Source organism: Dermochelys coriacea, chromosome 23, assembly GCF_009764565.3.
Source record: "Dermochelys coriacea isolate rDerCor1 chromosome 23, rDerCor1.pri.v4, whole genome shotgun sequence".
NCBI classification, from domain to species: domain Eukaryota; kingdom Metazoa; phylum Chordata; order Testudines; family Dermochelyidae; genus Dermochelys; species Dermochelys coriacea.
The window spans coordinates 15,985,660-16,010,851 of NC_050090.1; the positions used below are offsets into that span (position 1 = coordinate 15,985,660).

The 25,192-nt window shown below is 64.8% G+C and overlaps 2 protein-coding genes across 9 annotated transcripts; one reads left to right on the top strand and one right to left on the bottom strand.

Annotated features, from left to right (window-relative positions):
* The first annotated feature begins 88 nt into the window (after positions 1-88).
* EMD (emerin) lies at positions 89-16,343 on the top strand. 2 transcript variants are annotated; one of them, XM_043501591.1, is made up of 8 exons: positions 163-324; positions 571-663; positions 756-836; positions 1,052-1,132; positions 1,387-1,487; positions 4,137-4,186; positions 4,381-4,663; positions 16,338-16,343. In XM_043501591.1, exons 1-7 carry the CDS (start codon positions 243-245, stop codon positions 4,634-4,636), a joined length of 744 nt encoding a protein of 247 aa, XP_043357526.1. In that variant the 5' UTR covers positions 163-242; the 3' UTR covers positions 4,637-4,663; positions 16,338-16,343. The 2 variants fall into 2 exon arrangements, with proteins under 2 accessions (XP_038237290.1, XP_043357526.1); XM_038381362.2 differs by lacking the exon at positions 16,338-16,343 and having other exon boundaries at positions 89-324; positions 4,381-5,484.
* On the bottom strand, positions 9,640-25,019 carry KDM5C (lysine demethylase 5C). Of its 7 annotated transcripts, none has more exons than XM_043501504.1 (29): positions 24,706-25,018; positions 24,304-24,636; positions 22,148-22,225; positions 21,728-21,850; positions 21,168-21,338; positions 20,744-20,878; positions 20,168-20,236; positions 19,776-19,899; positions 19,512-19,696; positions 18,558-18,716; positions 18,250-18,369; positions 17,809-17,967; positions 17,339-17,520; positions 16,739-16,901; positions 16,072-16,191; positions 15,735-15,929; positions 15,413-15,594; positions 14,982-15,106; positions 14,467-14,614; positions 14,233-14,329; positions 13,556-13,914; positions 13,140-13,278; positions 12,755-12,934; positions 12,364-12,504; positions 11,437-11,952; positions 11,192-11,249; positions 10,736-10,935; positions 10,130-10,318; positions 9,640-9,961 (listed from the first exon to the last, which is right to left on the bottom strand). In XM_043501504.1, the coding sequence occupies exons 1-29, from the start codon at positions 24,862-24,864 to the stop codon at positions 9,953-9,955; spliced, it is 4,818 nt and encodes a 1,605-aa protein (XP_043357439.1). In that variant the 5' UTR covers positions 24,865-25,018; the 3' UTR covers positions 9,640-9,952. The 7 variants fall into 7 exon arrangements, with proteins under 7 accessions (XP_043357439.1, XP_043357438.1, XP_043357436.1 ...); XM_043501503.1 differs by having other exon boundaries at positions 24,304-24,628; positions 24,677-25,018; XM_043501501.1 differs by having other exon boundaries at positions 20,744-20,875; positions 24,304-25,019.
* Positions 25,020-25,192: the final 173 nt, after the last annotated feature.

The window sequence follows — 25,192 nt, forward strand, 5'->3', positions numbered from 1 at the left end:
AAGCTTGCACAAGGGCCGCCGGCCGCTCCCGCGCGCCGGCATCTGGGCGGGGCGTTGCTAGGGGAGGGGCGTTGCCAGGGGCGGGGCGCCAGGGGCGAGGGGCGGGGCGTTGCCCAGTCCCGGACCCTCCCCCCCCCCGTGTCACTTCCCTTCGCCGCTGGCGCCTCCCGTCCTGGGCCTGCTCCGCGCGCCGGAACCGCGGCCCCCCGCCCCCCCCGCGCTCTGCCCCCCCCGCCCCGGCCATGGAGCGGTACCGGGGGCTGACGGACACCGAGCTCATCGCCATGCTGCAGCGCTACGGCATCCCGCACGGGCCCGTCGTGGGTACGGGGGCGCTAGGGGCAGGGTCTCGGGGGGTGCTGGGGGCCTGCAGGGGGAAGGGTCTCTGGGGCGGCTGGGAAGAGAAGCAGGGTTGCAGGGGACCTGATTGTGGGGTGAGGACGGATGCGGGGAGCAGGGATGGGGGCCGGGAGCACTGTGGGGCGGGGGAAGAGGCAATCTGTGCGGGAGGGGCAGCGCACCATGGGGGCCCACCTGATCCCCCCCTTGTCTCCCCCTCCCGGCCCCCAGGATCGACCCGGAAGCTCTACGAGAGGAAGATCTGCGAATACGAGAGCCAGCGCACCAAGCTGTCGCCCTCAGGGGGGGCTGGGAGCTACTCAGGTGAGTGGGGGTCCCGGGGGGTGTGGAGGGGCCAGCAGCCACAGCCACTGACACCCCCCCTTTCCTGTGTGTCTGTCCCTCCCGCCCCGCAGATCCCGGCACCACCGAGACCTACATCCGGGAATCCTACAGCTACCCCCGGCAGGAGGAGCGGCGCGGCTATGGGGCGGACGGTGAGAGGGGGCTGCGGTTTGGGAGTGAGGGGCACCTGGGGTGGGGACCCAGGGCTGGGTGAGCAGGGGGCTGTGGGTCGGGAGTGAGGGGCACTGGCAGAGTTTTCCCAGGCTTGGGGTACCGTGGCCGAGGTGTCTGAATGTCCCTGTCTGCTGTGGGGGTGGGGCGTGGAGGTGCCCCCAGCTGACCCCTCCCATGTCTCTCTGTCCCCCAGACTCCAGCCCCACCAGGATGTACACGCGGGAGCTGTATGATTTTCCTCGTCGTGAGGGTCGCACCGGCTACCTGGGGGATGGTGAGAGGGGAGCCGGGGGGTTGCGGGGAAGTGTTTCCTCTGGTGGGGGTGGCAAGGGGGGACACACAGAGCAGTGAGGATGTGCGGGGGAGAAGTCTGGTACGATTCCCCTGTCCTGGGTTTGACACCCCACCCCCACACCCGGGCCGTGTTCACATTCCTGCAGCAGGGAGTTCCAGGGGTGGAGCTCCAGTGGGGAAGGGGAGAGCTGTGCCCAGCCCCGCATCTCACCCCACTCCTCTCTCCCCCCCCAGATGTGGACACTGAGTCCTACGAAGACTCTTCCTCCTCTTCCTCCTCCTGGCTCTATGGTGCAGCCCCAGGTCGCCTGGGGGAAGCCACCACCCGCCAGCCGGTAAGTCAGCCCCAGGGGGGGGCAAGACGGGGTGGGTGGGACATAACCTCCTCAGATAACGTCTCAGGGGTGGGGGCAGCCTGGCCAGGGAAAGGCAGAAGGCACTAGGGGTGGAAATAGGTGTACCCCCGCCTTTAGCACTACCAGCTTTCTAGTCCCCTCACTCCCCACTATCCCATCACCTCCGACCCCCAACTCTGCCCCCGTCCCAGCACCATGGGGCAAGCCTGGATTCGGCCGCTGGCCTGGCCTGAAAAACTCTAACCTTAAGCCGTTTGCTGCCGGGGGATGTTGGGCCCAGCGGAGCCGGACCTGAATTTTGGCGCGATCGTCTAGAAACCGATGCAACTTCCCGGGGGGATGATTTTTGGCCGGGTGGATAAATTGTCCCATCAGCAGTTTGACCCTGTAGGAAAGAGAAAGAACCGGCCTCGGGTTCATGCTTAAAGCCGGAGAGTTTAGCGCTGACAGAAACGCTGCCCGTGTCCGGGATGCCTCTTGTGCCGCGATGTTATGTCCCCCTAACATGGGGAGCTCCCAAAACGATGCCCGTGTTTCTAGGATTGACAATTTAACAGCCTCTCCCTGTCCCTAAAACCATCCCGGTTCATCCCGGCTCTGTCCACGGGCCTCCCATGTACTCCCCAGCTTGTCCTGGGACCGAACGTTCAAGGACTTGGGACAAACCTCTCCTTTTTGAAGAGCAAAACCGACTTCAGCTCTGCAAAGCGTCGGGGGAGACGTTGCGTAATTGAACAGAGTGATCGGGAGACGGGGGCCGGTTCAGAGCAGGGAACTGCAGGAGATGTCTCTACGAGATACTGGTCTGGTTAGAGCGTGAACTTTCTTAGTGTACGTGGTGTGTGTGATAAGACGGGTTGATAATGGGGGTGGGGGGTGTAAAATATAACCCACAAAAGTGAGTTTCAGGAAACTTCATTTCAAAATTGAATTTAATTATTTTGGGGGGAAATTTTGCTTGGAAATTTGGTTCCCCTGCCAGTTTCGGGTCGTTTTCTGTTCTCTCACGGCAGTCACATTATCTTAACAGGCCGTTTGAGATCGAGACAGAAAAGATCCGCCGTTCCGCCTCGTGAGATAATGTCACCATCTAAAAACAAGTTGAGATTTCTAACCAAAAAAAATAATTGTTTGGAGAACGTCCATTTTAGGGATAATTTACAATTGATTTCTTGCCCGGCTGACGGGGTTCTGAAGCCATTGAAAGTCGAGCCGGGTGAAGTTTTCCAGACCAGTCGCCTGTTGACTGAAAACTGCGGTTTCAGATGAGCTGAAGCGATATCTGAATTTGATCCGTCGGTTTTAGAGCCTCTCGAGAGATTTGTTGTTCTCATGTGATGTCTGCGATCCGGACAGAAAGGACCTGCCGGTGTGAGATAATGTAATACTGACTAGGAACAAGTAAAGACACACGCACGCCGCCTGCCCGCATGTCAGCGTGCGGAGGAGAGATTCTGCGGTGTGACCAGCCCTGGGGCTCTCCCCCAGAGTCGCAGTTTGCCCGGTTGAGTGTCCCCATTGCAAAGCCCGGCTGGAGTTGCTGGGTGGGTGATCACGCTGCATTGGGACCCTGGGTTTACAATTGCTGGCCCCGGGGCTCCCAGCTGACGCTGGGCTGCGTTTTGAGCCGCATCCACATGGCACATGACAGGGCTTGGCCCCACCCTGCCTAGCTGGGTCTGAGGGTTTTCTAACCTCCATTTGCCTATGGACTATCGAGGGGCGTGGGCCCGATCCTGAGACTGAGCCCAGGTGTCAACGCACCCATGACGCCCGGGCTGGTCTATCTCCACCTAGCTGGCTGCCCTTGTTCTCAGGCCAGCTTTTGAGAGTCGCTTGGCCCCGGGGGGGGTTGGCTGGGCTTGTGAAGACCCAGCCAGTGTTTCTCCGTTCACCCTCCAAACAGCCGCAAAATCGCCACCTAGAGAGACTCGCCTGCTACATTGTCACAGCTGGGCTAAATTCTGGGTTTTGAGCATTTAAAAACTTTTTTTTTAGTCTATTTAAATTTGCACAGTTGCGGGCAGTTATGGGGGAAAAGGGCAGGGGTCGGGGGATGGGAGACGATAATTGATGACCCTAGACAGCGAGATTGAAAAATGTAAACTTCATAACCATTAAAACACCAATTGTCAACATCCCGTATCCAAATATAGAAAACAAGTATCCGTAAATAAACTCTAAGGGGCGCTCCCAGCTGTACATTTCTATTATCCAATTTTATTTTATTTTGGGGTTTTGTGTGTCTGGGGAACTTGGGGCTTACTGGGATCTACCGCTAAAAATCGAATCCTTCCCGTTGGATTTGCGGTCGACTCCATGGCAAATGAAAACTGAATCCCACAAGTCGAATTCCTCCCTTTTTATTTCTGCTGTTCCCACAACACTATGTGGCAGTTTGGGGGTGCAGGATGTGGGGGGGAACCCCAGTTTAAGGCTTGTATTGCAGCACCACCCCTGTGGATGGGATATGCAAATGACTCCCTAGGCACAGCTAGAGTATGCAAATGAGGGCATGCATTGCCTGTATTACCTGGCTGTCCCTGTACAGGGGGTTCTGCCCCATAGCTGGACAGCACCGGCTGCCCCCCATCGCCTGGTGTTCGCTGATGGTGCTTTTCCTTGCAGATCGGAGAGGCTGCATCCTACACCCCGAGCAGGACGGAGGAGACCGAGAGGTGAGACCAGGTCACAGACATGTGGCAGGAGGGGGGCTGGGGCTTGGTTGGGTGCCCCTTTGGGGTCCCCCCTCTTGGGGGGTGAGTTGGGGGCATGTGTGTGGATGCTGTGGGCCAGGACAGGGGGAAGCTATGGGTGCTGGGGGGCTGTGAGCATTAACTGCTGCCCCCTGCTTTGTTTCTCCTCCCTGCAGGGATGGCGTCTCCTACCAGCGGGTCTGCCGGGCCCGCCCCACCCTGCCCCCCATGCGGGTGGAGCCGCGCCGTGCCATCCACCCCCTGCCCCGGGGGGGCCCTGGGGGGGCCACAGAGGGAGGCTCCCGGCGCTTCCTGCCTCTCTGGCTGCAGCTGCTGCTCTTTGGGGTGCTCGCGGCCTTCCTGGTGTACGTGTACTGTGCCCTGCAGGGCGGCGCCGACGACAACCCGTTCGTGCAGCACCCTGAGGAGTGAGGGGGCCCCCTCCCCCCCGGGGCCCACGTCCTATCTCCTAGCCCCCCCTGGCCTGTCCTCCTCCCCCTGGACACCCCCAGGGGCCCATGTCCTGTCCTGTCCCACTCCCCCAGGGGGTCCACATCCCATCTCCCAGGCCCCCCATCCTGTCCCCCTCCCCCCCAGGAGCCCCCGTCCCATCCCTCCCCACTCTTCAACAGCCAGGGGCTCCTTCTCCCATCCTGTCCCTCTCCCCCAGGGAGCCCTGTCTTCTCCTGTCATCCATGGCCCCGCCCACAATTCTGACAGCTCCCCCCCACTTCCTGCTCAGGGATGGTTGTGGGGGGGGCCACCCAGCTGCCCCCACCAGCAGCAGGCTGGGGTCCCTGCTGGTGCCCGGTGTGTTTACGTAGGGCCGACGCTAAGTGCCTCCCAGCTCTGCCCTGCGCCTAGCCTAAGGGTGGGGGGTATTGCTACCCCATCCCCCCCAGGGGTTAACACTATGGTGGGCGAGGGGCTGTAACCAGAGTGGGGACACACACACTCTCCTGTCCCTCCTTTAACTTTCTAATCAAGGCTCATCCCTCCCCCAACCCACCCTGGAGTTGTTCCACTCCTTTTGGGGGGTGGGGGAGGAACTAGTCTACTTCCCCTCCCCCCAAATGTCCTGTTGTCCCCCCCCCCCCCGGGGAATCAGTCTTGAAGGGGCAAATAGTTGCCAAGTGGTGCTGCTTAGCTTTTGTTTCCTGCTGGGGGGGGGTGGGGGGGTGTCGCTGCATTTTCCTAGCCAAGGGGTTTGCTTTTGAAACAAACCAGCTGTGGGGGAGCCACTCAATAAAACTGTGGCTTTTTTTGGTTGTTTTGTAAAATTTGGGTTTGTTTGGGTAGTTGGCAGGGGGGGTTGCCCTGAGCCAGCCACTCCGCCACACACACCCCGAACCAGTCAGCACCCCCCCACAGAGCCAGAACTCCTGGGTTCTCTCCACAGCTCTGGGAGGGGAGTGGGGGCGGGGGGGAATGTGTGGCACAGGTGGACAGAGTCTGCCCAGGGGAAGTGACTGCATCATTTGCATACTGGGTGATCGGCCTTAATTATATTGCCCCCCTTTATGTCTTTCTTAATCGAGGCCTGTATTGGCTGCTCCAGTTCCACCTCCTGGGGCTTCCCCTATGTGCCAAGACTTAACATTGACAGGCCAGCCCGCGCCTCAGCCTTCAGCCTGCCTGTTGGATGGCAGCGGGTCTGCGACCCCCTGGCCCTACACAGACTGAGGGTACCCCTAATGCCACAGACACCTGGGTCCTGTGCCCCCAGCCACCCCCACCTTTACACCCAGCCCCATGGAGGGTGTGCATGCGCAGGGCAGCCAGGCCCTAGAAACACTATTGGGTCAAAGCCACCAGGTGGCAGCAGAGAGCCTTGCTCCCAGGCCAGGCTGAGGGCTGGAGGTGACTTTGGGGAACCCGGCTCCACCTCACCCCACAGGGGACCCCCTGCATGGACAGGCCCGACCCAGTCGCAGGGCAGAAGTCCCCCTGCGTGGCTGGTCTGCGGTGCTGACGGCCATGGTTCTCGCTATTGATGGAACAGGGACCGCCAAAGCTCCCTGGAGTGCCGCTAATCCCAGAGACATGCTGGCCAGGCAGGGCAGAGCTGGGGGGCGACTGCCCCTATGAGAAAAGCAGAGAGAAAAATCTTCAATGAATCAAACACTGCCCATCCAAGCTCTCGGGCTAGGCCACCCCCTTGAGCAGTAACAGCAGCTTGAAATGCTGCAGCTTAGAGAGGGGATGAACCCAGGAACCCCAATAATAACGGGAGGGATTCCAGCTGTCCCTGTAGTGACTGGGGATGCGGCGAGGAAGTTTCCAGACCCGGGCGAGAGGTGAATGCAGTGGAAACGTAACGTAACGCTACCCCAGCCGCCACCTCAGAAAGGGAACTTGGGACATGCAAATTAGACACAGGAGCGAGAGGCCTGCGAGCTGCATGGAAACGCTTTCAAAACAGTGTGAAAGGCTCAAACTAAACCTACAGCCCACATACACATATCAGTGCTGAGGGCGGGAGGGGGAGCCCCCCACCTGAGCCATTCTGTTCAGGGGACAGGTCTGAGGAGTCCATAGAGGAGGTTTTGGAAGAAACTGAGAAGTTTTACCGTAATAAGGCACCGGAACAGGTGGGATTCACCCACGAGTCCCGCAGGAACTCAGCTATGAAACTGCAGAACCACTCAGGATCTTGGTAAATTGGAGAACTGGGCTAGAGCCGACAAAATGAAATTCAAGGAAGATGGGCTACACTTTGGGAAGAAAAAACAAATGCACCAGTACCGAATAGGGCAGAACTGGCTGGGCAGCAGCACTGCTGGGAGTTGTGGTGGATCACAACCCCGGCCATGTGATGCTGTTGCAAAAAAATCATGTGCAATTTTAGGTTGCATTAGCAGAGGCGTGGCTGCAAGTCGCAGGAGGGAACAGGACCGCTCGGCTCGGCCTCAGCTGGAGGGTGGTGTCTGGTTTCGGTCACCAACACACAGAAATGACGTGGAGACACTGGGTAGGATCCAGAGGCGAGCGACAAAGACGATCAAAGGGGAGGGACGCCAGCCACATGAGCCAAGGCGGCAGGAACTGGGTACGCACAATTTGGAAAAGATTGATGGGGGGACATGACGGTGATCTTCGAATACTCAAAAGGCTGCCATAGAAAAGATTGAGACAGGACGAGAGGCCGTGGGTTCAAACTACAGCACAGCAGATTGAGATTGAATCTCAGGGAAAGCTTCCGGCCGGGAAGAGCAGCAGGACAACAGAACCGAGGCCTCAGGAGGTCGTGGAAGCTCCTTCGAGGAAGGTTTTGAGCGGAGGCCGGAGCCATCTGCCTTGGGTGGTTTAAATCCTGCAGCGTGGTCGGGGGTCAGACTAGGTGCGCCTTGCAGTCCCCTACGGGTCGAGGAGTCTGCTAACTGTGCAAATCAGCCTCAGGACCAGACTAGCAGATAACTCAAGCGATGCAGATTTTCAAGAGGCGATTCCTGGCTGGGTAACTTCAGTACCAGACACATTGGTTGAAACTCCAGCAAAGAACAGACTCATCGGACACAGCGATGAACATGGTGCTGGGAAGAGTCAACACGGCTTTGGGAAAGGGGAAAATCAGGCCTCCCCGGTCTCTTAGAGTGCCAAAGGAACGCATGTGGGTAACGCTCCCGGAAGACCTCGCAGTCACCGCAGCTAGTTCTCTGAAAGCATCCGCGCAATGGCCGGCGGCAGCCGGAAAAGTTGCCGGAACCATGAAGGGAGGGAGAGACAGTAAGACAGAAAATCTCACACTATTTAAAGCCGTGGTTCGCCCCCTCCTGGAAGACGTTCGGGACAGCCACAACTCACGGTGGGACATCGGGGAGGGGTCGGAGAAGAGCCACGCGGGTTAGAAAACCCGCCTGAGAGCGAGACGCCCACTCCCTAGCTGAGCGCAGAAGAGGTGACGTGATCCCGATCTAGAAGTACCGACGTGGGGACGGAATATTTCATAACTAACTTGAGCCAACAGCTGGCAGCTGAAACGAGACAAATTCAACCTGGAAATAAGGTTTCATGCTGAGGGGAATTAAGCAGGGGAACAACCAACCAAGGGGCATGGCGGATTCTCCATCACCATCTCCGGCCATATCAAACTCCAGAGGGGCTGAATTTCTAAAAGCTCGGCTCTAGGGATCATTTTGGGGCAAGTCTCAGGCCTGCACAACACAAGAGAGCAGACTAGATCACCAGTCCCTTCTGAGCTGAGAATGTGTCACAGACACAAGAAAGCAGTAGTTTTGAAGTTCACCTGTGGAATTCCTTGCCTCATGATTTCCCCCCGAAGTTTTAGAATTCAGTTATGAGCCCAAGAGGGGACGAACAGGAGCTGGCATCATGCAGATGGCGCAGGTGGGCTCGAGTAGCAGACAGAGCATTGACGAGCCAGGCTGCAGGTGGAGCCGGCGCTGGACACCCCCGCGAGGACAAACATCTCCCGCTGCAGGACGTCTCGCTCATGGACGCAAACGCTTCTCCCCACTGAGCCTGAGTTGAGGGTCTCGAGTTCAGGCTGGACGAAAGAACCCGGCGCTCTCCAACTCCCTGTCAGCGGGCAAAGTGGCACCCGCCCTGGTGCTCCCCCAAGACCCATGGAAATGGGCCGAGTTTGACGACGCATGAATGGAGAGGGAACCCATGGAAGCCCTGGTGGTGCCCCAGTCCTGGGCTCCCCCCATAGCTCAGCCAGTCCCCCCAGTTGCCAACATGCCAAGGAGCCCCCCATCCCACCCCTGAAATACTGTTGTCCCAGCTTTCACCTCTGACCCTGCAGCTCGCTCCAGGCTCAACCCTGCCCTGTTCTTCCCCGCGCCCACCAAAGGCCAGGGCTCTGGGGGCCAATCCCAGCCCCAGCCCCAATCAGATCAGGGTGGTGGAGGGGGGCACTGAGCATGGCTGAGCCCAGGGGAAACAGGGGCCAAGCAAACAGATTCCCAGAACTGGGAGGCGGCTGACCAGCTCTGGGGTGGAGCCGCTGGGAAACAGCCCCATAAAACGCAGCACAGGGACGAGGTGCCGAAATGCAGCCAGCTCTGAGGGCCCCCGGGACCCCCCCCAAACAGCTCCATTAGCCTCCAAAGTTTAATAATAATAAAAAAATCATAATACAATAACGCCCCCCCCACCCCCCCATAGACAGTGATAGGAACACTAAAAAGAGACAGAGAGAGGTTTAGTGTCAGGGCTGGGCCCCTAAGAGGTGTTGTGAGGCGGGCTGGAAACAGACCAGGTTCCGCCCCCCAGCCCTGCTGCCCCCCTCACCACCCCCCGAAAAACCCCAAAGTGGTTCCCCCAATTCCTATAAAAAACCCATCCCGGGCTGGAGAGGCAGCTGTGCAGCTCCGGGGGAGAGGGGGGTAGGGCTGCAGTGTGTGTGTGGGGGGGGAATCTGTCCCCCCCAGAGTCAGTCCAACCAGTGCGGGGCGCTGGTCCGGCCGATCTGGCTGTGCTGGTATCTCGGGGGTGCCCCGAGACGTCCATGGTGAATCCGGAGGGGCACAGTTCTGGGGGGTGGCGCCCCCTGGCTCCCACGGGGGGGGGTGTCAGCAAGATCCCCTTACTCCCCATCTCTGCGCCGAGGTATCCATGATACAAAAGGAAGGGTAACGTAAAATAATTACATCACTGGGCAGAGTCCGGCCCGGGGTCCCCCGGCGGGGAGCGTCCTGGGGGGGTCAGCTCCGCCCCCCAGCCCCCCCCCCCCAGTCAGGGCGCCATCATGTCAGCCGTCCGGTCCGGAGGAGGGGGCCGGCGTCACAACTCCTGTGGGGACAACAGGGGAGGGGGGTTAGCGAGGGTGGGGGGACCCCACGGAGCCCCCGCATAGGATCAGGGGATTCCAGCCCAGGGGGTCAGATGGGGACCCCAGCCCCAGGGGCCCCCATGGCAAAAAAAACCCCCTCCCACACCCTCAGGTGCCCCAAATCTCACCCCGACACCGTTCTGGCTGTGATCAGTGCCGGCCCCGGGGGAGGCCACATCGGGGGGCTCGCTCTCCCGGCTCCTCTTTGGCTCTAACTCCTCCTTCGGTACGGGGGGCAGCTCCCCTCGCTCAGCCCGGCGCTTCCGGCGCCGCTCGGCATCCCGGCCCCGGGCCCCGCGCCGCTCCGCCTGCTCCAGCTGGGGGCGACAGGGGACATCAGCCGGACATGGACCCCATGCAGCCCTGGGCTCCCCCCAGCCCTGCTGGTGCCCCTCACTCCCGACCCACAGCCCCCTGCCAGCCAGCCCCGCCCCCCAGCTCTGCCGTTGCCCCTCACCCTTGACCCACAGCCCCCTGCCAGCCCAGCCCTGCCAGTGCCCCTCACTCCCAACCCACAACCCCCTGCCAGCCAGCCCCGCCCCCCAGCTCTGCCGTTGCCCCTCACCCTTGACCCACAGCCCCCTGCCAGCCCAGCCCTGCCAGTGCCCCTCACTCTCAACCCACAACCCCCTGCCAGCCAGCCCCGTCCCCCAGCTCTGCCGTTGCCCCTCACCCTTGACCCACAGCCCCTGCTGGCCCAGCCCAGTCCCCCCAGCTCTGCCAGTTTCCCTCACCTCCAACAGGTGGCGGAAGGTGTCAACGGGGGGCACCCGGGCGGCCTGCAGCAGCCTCCAGAGGCTCTGCCCCTCATCTAGCGTCACCTCCAGCAGGTCGCCCTCCAGGAGCAGCTCCTCCAGCGCTTGCCTTGGCCCCTCGGGCAGCTCCAGCACCGGGCCCTGCAGCCGTGCCAGCGCCGCGCCCAGCACCTCCAGGTCTGGGGGGGACAGGGCAGTGAGGGAGGATGGGGCCAGCCTGCAATCCCCACTGCACCCTCAGTGCCCCCTCCCTCCCTCTGCCCTGTCTCACAGCGTGCCTTCAGTGCCAGCTGCTGCCCCCCACTAAATCCCTCCCTCTGTCCCCCTCTGTGCCACACACCATGCCCTCGGTGCCAGCTCCAGCCCTCCCTGCACCCCAGACCATCCCCTCCCTCTGCCCCGACCCCGGTGCAGAGCAAATATGGGGCATGTTACCAGAGGTGAAGGGTCCCATCTTCTCCGGCGTCGTGGCGTCCCCGTTCTCTAGGGAGAGCTGCGGGGGGCAAGAAGGGACAGAACGGTGAGACAGGCATGTGGCCCCACCCCCACCTCGGGCGACCCAAATCTAGGAGGCTGGTCCCAGGGGCTCCCTCGCTGGGGTGGGGCGAAAGCGGATTACATGGGGACCCACCTCCCCGCAGTGCCCGTCACCAACAGACCGGGGCGAGCGGACCCCTCACCTTGGGTTGCTCGTTGCGGCTGGTCTCCCGCAGGGCGCCGGCATCCCCATGCAGCCGTTGGCGCAGGGCCGCCAGGCGCTCCAGGGGCCCGGCCAGCTCGGGCGAGGCCAGCAGCTGGCGGGCGCGATCCTGCCAGGTGATGGCGCGCTCCGTCAGGCACTGCAGGGCCTCGCCCTCGGGCAGCCGCACCGGCAGCTTCTGCAAGGCCACCAGCAGGGCCAGGATGGTCTCGAGGCGCGGGCGGCGGGAGCGCTGGCACAGCGGACACAGGAACTTGGCGTCCCACTCCCACCAGGCGGGCGAGGGCTTCTGGGCGCCCAGGCGGGGCCAGGCCACGCAGGGGGCGTGGAACCAGTCGCGGCAGAGCTCACAGCACAGCATACTGGGCCCAGGCGGCCGGCTGCACACGCAGGAGGGGGGGCCGGGCGCGGGGGGGGCAGGCTTCAGTGCGTTGGCGCGGCGCAGCCGTAGGATGCCCTCCTTCTCCTTCCGCTCGCCCTCCTTGAACGCCACGATCTGCCGGGGGGGGGGGGGAGGCTCAGTGGGGGGGAGCAGCCTGCCCGCTGCCAGCCACAGCCTCCACTTTGCCGGTCCCCCCTGCCAGCCCCAGCCCCCCCTTTCCCTCCCTGCCGCCCCCGCGCCAGCCCCAGCCTCCCCCGCCTTTCCTTCCCTGCCCCCTGCTGCCCCCCGCGCCAGCCCCAGCCTCCCCTTTCCCTTTCCCTCCCTGCCAGCCCCAGTCTTCCCCCTTCCTTCCCTGCCCACTGCCAGCCTCCCCTTTCCCTCCCTGCCCCCCCAGCCAGGCCCCCAACCTGCCCCACTCCTTCCTCGCTCCCCCCCAGTCTCTCTCCTGGTGCCCCTAGAGGAGGCAGGCCCCCTGCCCCATTCCCCGCCCCCCAGAGGGGCCGGGCCCCACTGCTGCCCGCTCACCACGGAGCCGGGGTCCCGCAGGTCCTGAGCCGACAGCCCCAGGCTCTCGGTGTCCGACTTGTAGAGGCCGAGTTCCGGCTCCCGCCGCCACTTGGTGCGCTTGGGGCTGGCTGCGCCAGCGTCCGCGCAAGGGCAAAGCACCTGGGGAGCAGAGGGGTTGGGCTCTGCCTTCCATGCCCCCCGGTCCCATGGGGCCCACAGACCCCCCTGCCCCCTTGGGACCTACCATCCTCCCCACAGCCCCAACACTGCCTGTGCCCCATGGGAGCCACAGCCCCCGCCACCCTGAGGGATCCACAACCCCCCCCCGCTGTCCCATGGGAGGCACAGACACCCCCACCCGCTGCCCCATGAGAGCCATAGACACCCCCCAGTCCTGCCCCGCACGCACCTCCAGCAGGGTGTAACACGAGTTCTTCTTGAGGAAGGTCTTGGAGGCCTTCTCGCGCCAGGAGTGCGCCGTGCCCACCTGCACCTCCAGCTGGCGCAGCTCCTCCAGGCGCACGGGCAGGTCCCGGCCCACGGCCACCAGCCCCTCCAGGTCGTCCAGGCAGGGGTAATGATCCCCGTTCTAGGGCGGGGGGGAAACGTCAGCGCCGACCCCACAGCCCCTGGCCTCTCTGTCCCCACAGCCTCACGCTGTTATCTCCCCAGAACCGCCAGGTCACGGCCTACAGCCCCAGGTCTCCTAAGTTCCCCCAGAGCCCCAAGCCCCAGCCTCACACCACAATCCCCCCAGAAACCCCCTCCCAGTCCCCCAGCCCCCCATCGCTCACCTGGATCTCCTCCACATCGGCGATCCAGGCCCGGGCTTTGGCCAGCGCTTCCTTCAGGGCCAGGATGTTGGGCAGGTGCACAGGGACGTTCTCTGCCTCCTTGATGATGGCTTCCAGCGTGGCTGGGGGGTGCTTCTGCCTGGGGTGGGGGGGGAGAGGGGACGGCTCAGGCCCCCAGCTCCAATCTCCAGGCCCCCTCCCTTCCCAGAGCTGGGGAAGGAACCCAGGCCTCCACACTCCCAACCTGCTCCATGTTCTAACCACTAGTGCCCTCTTCTCTCCCAGAGCTGGGGAGAGAACCCAGGTGTCCGGGCCCCCAACCTCCCCCGGGCTCTAACCGCTACCCTCCTCAAAACCGTGAAGAGATCCCAGGAGTCCTGCTGCCCCCCCAGAATCCAGGCGTCCGGGCCCCTCACCTGGCCTCGAGGCAGAGGTGGGCCTTCTCCTCCCAGCGCTGGGCGATGGTCAGCAGCTCCTGGAGCTCGGCCCGGGCCTTCTCCACGGCCGGGCTGGGGGCCACGGTGGCACCGGCCTGGGCCAGGCCCTGCACCAGGGCCAGGGGCACCTGCTCACGGGGCGAGCGCAGCGCCCGCTTCACCTCCTCCAGCCAGGCTGCCTGCTGCACCTGGCGCTCCAGCTGACGCGTCTCGGGCACGGCTACGCCCAGCCGCGCCCCCTGCGCCACCAGCCCCTGCAGCTGCGCTGTGCTGGCGGGCAGCCCCCGCAGGGCCTCCTGCACCTCCTCCTGGAACGCCAGCGCCCGCTCCAGTACCGCCTGCGGGGGGGAAGGGGGAGTCAGGGCGGATCCGGGCCTAGGGCCCCGCCCATGGGGAACCCTCTCCCCGTACCATCTCTCGGGTGGGGGGTCAAGGCGAGGCTGGTCCCGGGTACTTCCAACGCAGCCCCCACAGTCCCATCTTCCCCCCTGCCCACTCCAGCGCCGCCTACCTGGGGAGTCAGGGCAGGGCCAGTCCCAAGGACCCCCCAAACGCAGGCCCCTAGTACTCACTCAATCCTGGCCCTGGGTAACCCCAACCCAGCTCGCTTGTGTCCCCCCAGCTGGGCCTGCCCGCCTGGCGCGGTGCCCGCTCACCTGCACGTCGGCCAGCTGGTGCATGACGCAGGGCACGCTGCTCATACGCTCCAGGAAGGCGCGCAGCTCGTCCAGCGACAGTGGCACAGCAGGCACCCTGAGCGAGAGGTGTGCCGGGTTAGCCTGGGGAACTGCCCGCCACCGGGGGGGGGGGGGTCAGGAAGCCCACCGGTCTCCCACAGGAGGGGCGCGGGCACAGGTCCAGCTTCCCGATCCAGCCCTGCCCCCACTCACCCAGTCTCCAGGCCGCTGATGAGCCCCAGGGCGTCGGAGACGCAGCTCTCGGCCTCAGCCAGGCAGCTCTTCAGCCGATGCAGCAGCTCGTTGTCGGGGAACTTGCGCTCGCGAGCCTCTGACTCCAGAGCCCGCAGCTCCTCCAGCGCTGCAAAGAGACACGGCTCAGGCTCCCTCCCCGCCGGGGGGGCTGGAAGCCAGGACTCCTGGGTTCTCTCCCAGCCTGGGGGAGAGTAGGGACTAGTGGGTTACAGCAAGAGGGGGGCTAGATGCCGGGACTCCTGGGTTCTCTTCCAGGTGCTGGGAGGGGAGTGGGGCCTAATGGGTTAGAGCAGGGGGGGCTGGGAGCCAGGACTCCTGGGTTCTCTCCCCAGCTTGGGGAGGGAGCAGGGGCTAAAGGTCTGAGCAGGGTGCAAGCCGGCACTCAGGAGGGGTGAGGTGGGAAAGGGGCACATGGGTGGGTTCAGACCCCCCTCTCCCCCCCAAGGGAACCCAAGCGTCCGGCGGGTGCTTACTCCTCTTGCGCCCATCCTCCACCTCCAGGGCGATTCGGACCTTGTTGGCCCAGGTGTCGAAGGACTCGGCCCGAACCTTCAGCTTGTGCAGCATGGCCGGGAGCTCATCCAGCGTGTAGCGGTACCTGTGGGCACAGGGTCAGCCGGGCCACGGGGAGCCCCAACTACTGGCCGGGGGAGGGCCTGGGGCCGGGATCCCGGACTCCTGAGTCCCGTGGCGGGCCGGAGTAGGGCTTGGGGAAGGGATCCCGGACTCCTGGGTCCCATGGCGGGCCGGAGTAGGGCTCGGGGAAGGGATCCCAGACTCCTGGGTCCCGTGGCCAGATGTAGGAGGGCCTGGGGTGGGGATCTCAGCCTCCTGGGTCCCCCGTGGCCGGCCAGAGGAGGGCCCGGGGCAGGGATCCCGGCTTCCTGGGTCCTCCGTGGCTCACCTGAGGTACTGGCGGCTACTGGGGCACTTGCAGAGGTCGTGGATGTGGTAGAGGCAGACCAGACGGGCGGGGCAGTCGTAGCAGGCCAGTGCCGAGAGGAAACACGTCGTCTTGCACTTGTCACACTGGCGCTCGTCATCCGGGAGCAGCTCGAAGGCCTCGCGCTCCGCCTCCGTGACCCCCTGGGCGGGGAGAGGGGTGAGCACGGATCATGTGCCTGCCACCCCCAAGCTCCCCCACCACGTCCCACACCTCCCCAGCCCCACTCTCCAGCCCCGCCCCCATGTCCCACATCCCACACCTCCCCAGCCCCGCCCCTCACCTTGTCCAGCAGGGCCTTGCGCAGCTTGCGCTCCTCCTGCACCAGGATGAACATCTCCTTGTGCACGGCGGCCGCTAGGTTGAGGTCGAGCTTCTCGGGGCAGGCGGCCATCTTGCAGATCAGCTCCTCGTGCGAGAAGACGCAGTAGCGACGCAGGCGGCGGTAATGCTCGATGCACTGGCGCCCAGCCGGCAGCTGGGGAAGGAGGGAGGGACCCAGGTGTCCGGGCTCGTCATCACTGGAACCCAGACGTCCAGGCTCCCAGCCCATCCCCCCCACTAGACCCCACTCCCCTCCCAGAGCTGGGCAGAGGACCCAGGTGTCCGGGCACACTCACCCAGTCAGCAGTGCAGAAGTTCACAGCTTCAGCGAAGTTGTAGCCCTGGTTGAAGCCGCTGTGATAGGCCCGGGGGAAAGTGATGACGAACTCTCCCGCACACTGATTGGTCCGGACGACCTAGGGGGGGCGGGAGGGAGCACTGAGTGGTAGGAAGGAGCGACCAGGTAAGTGGGAAGGGGGGTTGGGAGCAAGGTGAGGTGAGCAGCACCGAGGGGCGTGGCTGGGGCGTGGCCAAAGCAGGAACGCAGGGGGGGCATGGTGAGGGCCGGGTTAACAGTGGCAGGTGGGCAGTGGGTGTGCTGGAGGGGACAGTGGGTGTGCTGGAGGGGACAGTGGGTGGGGCAACAGAGGGCATGGATGGGGTGTGGCCAGGGAAGGGAGGAGGTGGCATGGGGCAGGCAGACAGTGGGGGCGTGGGCACAGGAGGGCAGCGGGAGTGGCCAGGGCAGCGAGGGGGTGGCACAAGGGGTGGGGCTGGGGCAGCACAAGTGGGTGGGGCTGGGGCCAGGGCTGCGGGACATTCACCCGTACACCATGGGCCATGAAAGTGATGAGTGGGTGCAGTGTGGGGGGCATGGCTGGAGCAGAGGGGGTGGGGCTAGGAGAGCACAGAGGGCATGGCTGGAGCAGAGGGGGAGGGGCCAGGAGAGCACAGGGCACTCACCGGCACACCATGGGCCATGAGGGTGTTGGGGTTCATGAGGGTGACAAGCTGGTGCAGCAGGTCCGGCTGGCTCTCGAACAGCTCCGGGGTGAGCTTCTTCATCACGTCCTCCAGGTGCTCGGCCGCGAACGATGGCACCCCGTACCACGTCTTGGGCTCGCCCCTGGGGACAACGCGGGGTCAGGGAGGCAGCCGCCAACCCCCCATCCCATTCCACGTCTTGGGTTCACCCCTGGGGACAGCGCGGGGTCAGGGGGGCAGCCGCTAACCCCACATCCCCCCAACCCCATACCACGTCTTGTGCTCGCCCCTGGGGACAGCGTGGGGTCAGGGGGGCAGCTGCTAACCCTACATCTCCCCCCATCCCATACCACGTCTTGGGTTCACCCCTGGGGACAGCGCGGGGTCAGGGAGGCTGCCGCCAACCCCCCACCCCATACCACATTTTGGGCTTGCCCCTGGGGACAGTGCGGGGTCAGGGAGACAGCTGCCAACCCCATGGCTGGCCCCACAGGCACCTGTCCCCCCCAGTTCCTCCCCCACTAGCCCAAGTGACCCCCAATTCCACTCCCCCATTCTCCACCCTCCGCTCGGCCCCACCAGTGGAGGTAGTTGATGGAGTAGCTCCAGTGGTCCTCGATGTGCCAGCAGAAGGCGGAGAAGACCATGCCCACGTAGAGCCAGGGCACCTTCATGCCCGAGATGTCGGCATTGATGTGGCACAACACTGACTGCTGCAGCACCGGCATCACGTTCAGGTTCCAGCCACTGGCCGCGTATTCCTGCCAGGAGAGGGGGGCTCAGAGCTCCCAACTGCCACCAGGGGGCCCGGCTGGCTCCAGGGCAGAGACTGGGGGTGGGGAATGGGACATGGGGCCTGTCCCCTCTAGGGGGCACTGGATGGTTCAGGAGGTCAAGGAATGGGGCGTGAGGCCTGTTCCCTCTAGGGGGTGCTGGCTGGCTGCAGGGGTGAATGAATGGGGCGCTGGCCCCCATCTGGCCCCAGGGCAGGGACTGGAGGGCTTCGGAGGGCAGGAAAGGTGGCAAAGGGGCCGGCTGGGGGTCCCCACCTCCTCCTCAGAGCACAGCCTCCGCTTGCTGTCACTGATGGGGAAGCCGCTGCCGAACTCCTTGGAGTGGATGTCGGCGCCGTACTCCACCGTCACGTCCTCCTCGATGCTGTTCACCAGGCGCCAGAACTCCTTCTCCACCAGCTCTGTGGGCACCATCTGCCAGGGGGCAAGGGTGGGCATGGGCACAGAGCCACACCCTGGAGCCCATGTTTCCTGACTCCCAGCCCCCCACCCTTACCACTGTGCCCCACTCCCCTCCCAGAGCTGGGGAGAGAACCCAGGGGTCCAGGCTCCCAGCCCCCTGCCCTCCTAGAGCTGGAGAGAGAACCCAGGAGTCCTGGCTCCCAGCCACACCCCCTCCTGCTCTAACCACTAGCTCCCACTCCCCTCCAGAGCCGGCAGAGAACCCTGGCGTCCGGGGGCCCGCAGGTCACTCACGTGGACAGGCATGTTGAAGTAGTCTGCCTTGAAGGCATCGGCCATCTCCCCGAAGCTCTGCAGCGTGTACTCCCGTGTGGCCTGCTCGAAGCCGAACGCCTCCGGGGGGCGCTTGCACTCCTGCTGGGGGGTGGGGGGGAATGTCAGGGCCGGGAGGGGCAGGGACCCCCACAGAGACTCATGGGGCCTGCATCTGGGGAAGCCAGGCAGTTCCCCCCAGCCAGCCCGTCCCCCATGTCCCAGCCAGCCTGGTTCCCCAGCCTCCTCCCGATGAGCCCCAGGGGCCCAGGCAGCCCGGCCCCGCTCACCGCCATGACGCATTTGGGGCAGCGCCAGACGCCCTTGGGGATCTCGGGCAGGGGGGGCAGCAGGCAGAAAATGTGGTAGTTGTCGTCACAGCCGTCGCACAGCAGCAGCTTGTCGTCCTCATCCCCACGGGCGCAGATCCGGCACACGTAGGAGTCGATCTGTGGGGCAGGAGGGCGCCAGCATCAGGGGGCGAGGCCTGGCACCTCTGGGGTTTGGGGAATGGGACACTGAGCCTGGCGTCCCTGGGGTGTGGGGAACAGGACACTGAGCCTGGCGCCCGTGGGGGCACCAGCTCCCACTTGCCCCGTGGCAGGTACGGGCTGGTTCAGGGGGGCGGGTTCAGGGTCACTGATACAGAGATGCAGCCAGTCAGGGGTTTGGGGGCCCCGTCAGATCAGGGGCCCCAGCCTGCTCAGGAGATTGGGGTGCAGACCAGTCAAGTTGAGGGTCTCAGGTCAGAGTCCCAGCTGGTTTGGGTGTCCTAATCCAGGAGCCCAGCCAGCTCACAGGGGCCCGGTCACCTCAGGGGTCCCAGCCCAGGGGATCCCGGCTGGCTCGGGGATCCCGATCCAAGGGTCCGGCCAGCTCAGAGGGTCCCGGCCAGCTCAGGGGTCACAGCCCAGGGGCCTGGCTGGCTCAGGAGTAAAGGGGGGGCTCAATCACCTCAGGGATCCTGATCTGGGGGGCCCGGCCAGCTCAGGGGGTCCCGATCCAGGGGCCTGGCTGGCTCAGGAGGGAAGGGGGGCCCAATCACCTCGGGGATCCCGATCCGGGGGACCCAGCCAGGTTGGGGGTCCCGCTCCAGGGACCCGACCGGTTCAGGGGGTCCCGATCCAGGGGCCCGGCCAGCTCAGGGGGTCCCGGCCAGCTCAGGGGTCGCAGCCCAGGGGCCCGGCTGGCTCAGGCGGGACGGGGGGCCCCAATCACCTCAGGGGTCCCGGCCCCCCACTTACGAACTGCGTGTTGCCGTGGCTCCGACGGAGGCGCATGGTCATCTTGGTGCAGGGCTCCGGGCTGTGCCTCAGCTCCTCCTTCACCTCCAGGAAAGGTCGGGGCGATTGCGGCTCTGGCCGGGAATCCACCCCAGGGGGTTCCTCCTTCACCACCACCGTGGGGGGGCACTCGGGGCCCTCCTTGTCTGGGGGGAAGGGAGAGGAGTCAGCACAGGCTGCTGCCGCCCCACCCCCGGCACTCGCCGTCAGGCAGGACCCCCCCACCTTTCTTCCGCAGGGTCTTGTCCTTGGCCACCAGCCCAAGGCCCAGCATCTTGGGGCCGGCCCCATAGATCTGCAGCTTCTTCAGCTCCGGGTTCTTCTCGATGTCCTCCTCTGTGGGCTCCGGCTGCGGGGGGAGGGGCAGAGTCAGTGCGGGGGCGGGGCTCCAGCTCCCCCTACTCCCAACCTGCTCCCCACCCCAGGAACCAGGCAGGAAAGCTCAGGAAAACAGGGACAGCCGGGGAAAGGGTGGGGGGGCATGAGCTATCCCAATGCACTGGGCTGAAGCAGGGCCCGCTGGGAGGTGCGGTCCCACTTGGGCCCAGCCTGGGGACCAGGGAAGCAGGGGACAGAGAGAGCGAGACAGGAGCTCCGGACAGATGCCTGGAATGTACCCAGGCCATGGGCGCTCGCTCAGCTACCAAAGGCGAGGGGCTGGCACATTCGGGGCAGGCCTCAGATTCCTGCAAAAGGGCAAGAAAATGGGGGTGGAGGGTGCCAGCCTCAGCGATGGGCTGGGGGGGCACCAAGGTCGCTCCAGATTTGCAGGCAGGATGGCAAAGCCCCCCTCAAGTTTCCCCCAGCTACTGGCAAACAGGTACAAAGAGAGGTGGAGGAGGGAGCCAGGACTCTTGGGTTCTCTGGGGGGGACCTAGTGGTTAGAAGGGGCTGGGGCGAGCTGGGAGCCAGGACGCCTGGGTTCTCTCCCCAGCTCTGGGAGAGGAGTGGGGCATAAAACCACCTGCAGGTTTACAGGCACCAAACTGACCTACAAGGAAGGGAGAGCCCCTGTCCAATCCCACAGCAAGGTGGAAAGGAGAACCCAGAATCCTATAGCCCCTGCCCCACTCTAACAACTAGATCCCACTGCCCTGCCAGAGAACCCAGGCATCCTGGCTCCTGCCACAGACTTGCTGGTCGGCCGTCCCAGGCCTGCAGGGACCTGGGGGGCCAGCCAGGGGGCTACTCACCTCCTGCTGCAGCCGCTTGGCTCGGCGCCCATAGCTGTTGAACTTGGAGGGCTGCACGGACTGGCGCAGGGGGATGCTGTGGGGCTTGTACTCCTTGTCCTTCTCCTCGCTGTCGAAGGGGCGGGCGTCACACTGCTGGGGAGACGGGGGTTAGCACCCAAAGGGACGCCAGCCCCAGGTGGGGCCAAACCCAGGGGGGACAGTGGGACCAGGCACTGGCACGGCCGGGGCGCTTTCCCCGGGACCTAGCACCACAGAGCCTGGCACAGATCCCCTCCCAGACCTGGGAGAGAACCCAGGCATCCAAGCTCACAGCCACTCCCCCAGCTCTAACCACTAGACCCCAACTCCCCTCCCAGAGCCAGGGAGACAACCCAGGCATCCTGCCCGCCCCGCCCAGTAGGCCAGCCCCAGCCCCCCTTACCACCAGGTTGGCTCCCGACTGGTACATCTCATATGGGTAGATGATGCGTTCGTAATGGGAGCGCAGTAGGGAGCCGATGTTCTTGCCCGAGGGGTAGGTGAGGCGCTGGGCCACACGAGCCCACCGCCGGTCCCTGCAGATGGCCTCGTAGCCCCCCTCCTCCAGCACCACCTATGGGGAGAGAGCCCTGAGCTGCCAGCCCTTGGCAGCCCCCCCAAACCCATGGATCCCCCCAGTGCTGCCGGCCCCCTCCCGTGACTGCGACCTGGCCTCTGACCTCCAGCTCTGCAGCACCCCAGGCTGACATACAGACCCCAGCTCTGGGGCTTCTGGCACCTCTGGCCCCAACCCACACCTCCCCCAGAGCTGCTGGCACCCCTCCCTGACCCGCAGCGCCACCAGCACCCCCAGCCCATGGACACTCCCCCAGAGCTGCCGGCATACATGGCACCCAACCCGTGCCTCCCCCGGCGTTGCCAGCACCCCTCCGCTAACCCACAGCCATCTCCCCCCCCCCATGCTGCCAGCCCCCCGGCGCTGACCTGGGGTGCCCGCCCTACCTTGCTCAGGCTGTAGAGGTCGAGGATGCGCCGTTCCACGTTGGGGATCTTGAGAGAGGAGCCCTGGATCTCCCAGAACTTCGCAATCTGGTCTAAGTAGTTCAGCTTCACCCGCGTCTGCGCCTGGGGGCAGGGAGGGGAGGGGAGCAAAGCAGTCTGCCTGGGTGTCGCCTCTCCAGCCCTGCCCAGCTCCCCGCCAGCAAGGACAGGGAGCCGGGAAACAGCATTGCCATTGCAGGGGACCTTTCAGGCCAAGAGCTAAGGTGTCAGAGTACCACCTGGTGCGGGTCAGTTGGGAACAGCCACACATAATGCCACACTGGGATAATTTATCCAGCACTGAGATGCGGCCACCTCTGGGGCAGGGCAGCAGGGGAACAGCCACCCAGCAACCACCATGGGCACTGTCTCCCAGCTCACCTCCAGTTCGTTGAGCCTCTGGATGCGCGGGGTGAACCTGAAATTATCCACTTCCACAGCAAAGGGGGGCTGCCAGTCCTGGGGAGAGACGGGAAATGGAGGGGACTTAGTGCTGGAGCCGACAACACTGCATTGAGACCCCCCCAAGATTCTTCCCAAGCACCATCCGCAGGGGCAGCGCTCTGCCAACCAGGTATCACCTCTGATGGGACATGCCCAGCTCCTCGTGTGCTCTTCGCCCTGGGGGTGCTGGGCTGGGTGCCCCCACGGAGGGGATTGGGGCTCACACAGAGCAGGGTCCATCCCCTCCAGTAGGGGGCAGGAGATCGTCCGTTGCCAGGACCACCCTGCACCTCCACGCCAACAGGGCAGGGAGGGGAGCTAAGTGGGGCGAATGGTTGAGAGTAGACTGGACACCTCTCGCATCCCAGCCCATCTGGTGCCAGGGGTGCCAGCATTCTTAAGGCCAGACAAAGTCGTATCCCAAAATATCTGCATTTCACCCAGCATGGGTATGCAGCTCCCTCTAGGGTAGGAATGGAGCAGCTGGGAACAGCCGCACATAACACTGCACAGGGATGGCTTGCCCAGGGCTGAGATGCAGCCACCTCTGGGGTGCAGTGGCAGAGGAGCAGCTACAAATAACACTGCACAGAGATGGCTTGCCCAGCGCTCAGATGCAGCCTCCTCTGGGGTAAACATACCAGTTTATAACCCTAAAGTCTCTCTCCAGATGCCCGAGATCTAAGAGCAAGGCTGCCTGGGTCTGCAACCAGCGGGAGCCACTCCTGCGGCCAAATCAAGGGTCTTTCGGGGGGCAGGAGAGGCCCAACATGCCCCCCATGCCCATCAGGAGCCCAGCACAGCATTCACTAGCCCAGCCAGGCAATCGCTGCCCTCACCTCCATTTCTGAAAGGGGGGGGCCCAGCCCCTGGATCTGATGCCTGATGCACACCCACACAGGCCAGCGAAACTGACACAGGCCGAACTCAAACCTATCCTTCCAATGCCCTGCACCAACCCGATCCAACTGAGACAAGGCCAGGGAGAGATGAGACAAGCAAGCTGCCCCAAAGATCCTCCCCAGGGAAGCCCCCACTTTTGGATCTGCCCCCCCAAGCCCCAGATCCCCTCCCCCCAACCCAGCGAGCCCACTTGCAGCCGTGTCCAGCCGTCTGGGAGGAAAAGAGGTCAGGCCAGAGCCATCACAATAGCCCAGCCGGGAGGATGGAAGAGGAAGCCACAAAAGAAACGATGCGGGGCAGATGGAGGTTGAGAAAGGGGGCTTGTGGGTCCCATGTTGGGGGGCTGCTCCCCAGATCTCCTGTGGGCAGGACCACTCTAGCTGTCAGGCCCCCACACTCTGTTTACCAGACAAAGGCTGGAGTGTGGCAGCCATATTGAACATGTCACTGATATTAGGCATGGGGGGGGATGGGGGATCTGAGATCCCCCCTACCCCCCCACACCCTCCTGATCCCCAGGCACTGAGCTGATGACCTCACTGCCCAGGACCAGCAGAGGAAGTGGGGGGCAGAGGGGTTTCCGAATCAAACCCCAGAGCCCCAGGAGATCAGGGGGGTCTTGAGGCCAGCGGGGGCCCCTGAGGAGCTGGGAGGCCCAGCCGGATGCCCCCCATTTCAACCAGATGCCAAGTCAGCCCTGGCCTGGCCTGTCAGCCGGATCCTCAGCGCCCACCGCAGGCGGGGACCATCACCCTCCGCCCCCCCACTCCCTGTGCCCATGCAGTGCCCCACAGCCCCTGTTCCAGTGGGCACTGCCGTGACCCTGCGGCCCCCTGCCACCTACACACGGAGAGCCTCCATCCCTACCCCCCACGGCCCTCAGGCCTGAGACCCATGGGCCAAAGGCACCCCGGCCACCCCTCTGCATGGGGGGTACCAGTGCCCGTCTGCCCACCCTGCCCCCCACACCAGGCTCTGTACCCAACATGTCCCCCATGCCCGGCACTCCTCCCATTTCCCCCTTGTGCCCCCCCCGATGCCCCTCATGGCAGCCTGTAGGCCCGCCCAGCAGGAACTAGCTCGGACCCCTCATATGCCCCCACACGCCCCAGGGCAGGCATTGCTGTGGTGGGCAGCGACCCCCCACACGTGCCCCACGGCAGGCGCTGCCCCCCGGCCCCCCTACTCACGGCGGGGGGCCGGATCTTGCAGATCCCGCTCTTCTCGGCGATGGGCCGGATCTTGGCGATGTAGCCCAGGGGGTCGCGGAACTCGGCCCAGCTGGGCTCGAAGACGGGGCACTCGGGGGGCGGCAGGAAATCCTCGGGGGGCTCGGCCTCGGTTCCCGGCCAGGGGGCCCCCCACTCGCCCACTCCCTCCCCCCACCCGGCCCGGGGTCCTGGCGCCCCCCGGGGCCCCCGCTCCGCCTTGGGGCCCCGCTCCTCCGCGGGGGGGCCCCGCTCCCCCCACCCCCGCCGGGGGCCCCGCTCCTCTGCCGGGGGGGCCCGATCGCCCCTGGGGACCTGATCCTCCGCTGGGGGGGCCCGATTCTCCCACGCCCGCCGGGGGCCCCGCTCCTCCGCCGGGGGGGCCCGATCCTCTGCCAATGGGGCCCGATCCTCCGCCCCGGGGGCCCGATCCTCCGCCCAGACCCGCCCGGGGCCCCGATCCTGTGGCGGGGGGGCCCGATCCGCAGCCGCCACGGGTGGGGGCGGCTCCTCCCCCCGGGCGGGGGGGACCCGATCCTCCATGTCCTGCCCGCCCCGCCGCCGCCGCGCCGTGGCTGCCCCCCGCCCCTCAGGGGGCCATGCCCGGCCCGGCCCCCCCGCGTCTACTCGAGCCCGAGGCCTGTGGCCGGCCTAGGCCCCGCGCGGATGCCTCCGCCGCCGCCGCGTCACCCTCCGCCCCCCACTCGCGATCCCTCCGCCGCCCCCCCCGTGCTCCTGCTCCCCGCTCCTCGGCCCGGTGCCTGCCGCCCCCCCTGTCCCGGCTCAGGCCCCGCCGGCTCCCCCCGGCCTGCCCGCCGCCGCCATCTTGGGGCTCGTTGCGCCTGCCCGCCGCTGCCGCCACACGGCGTCT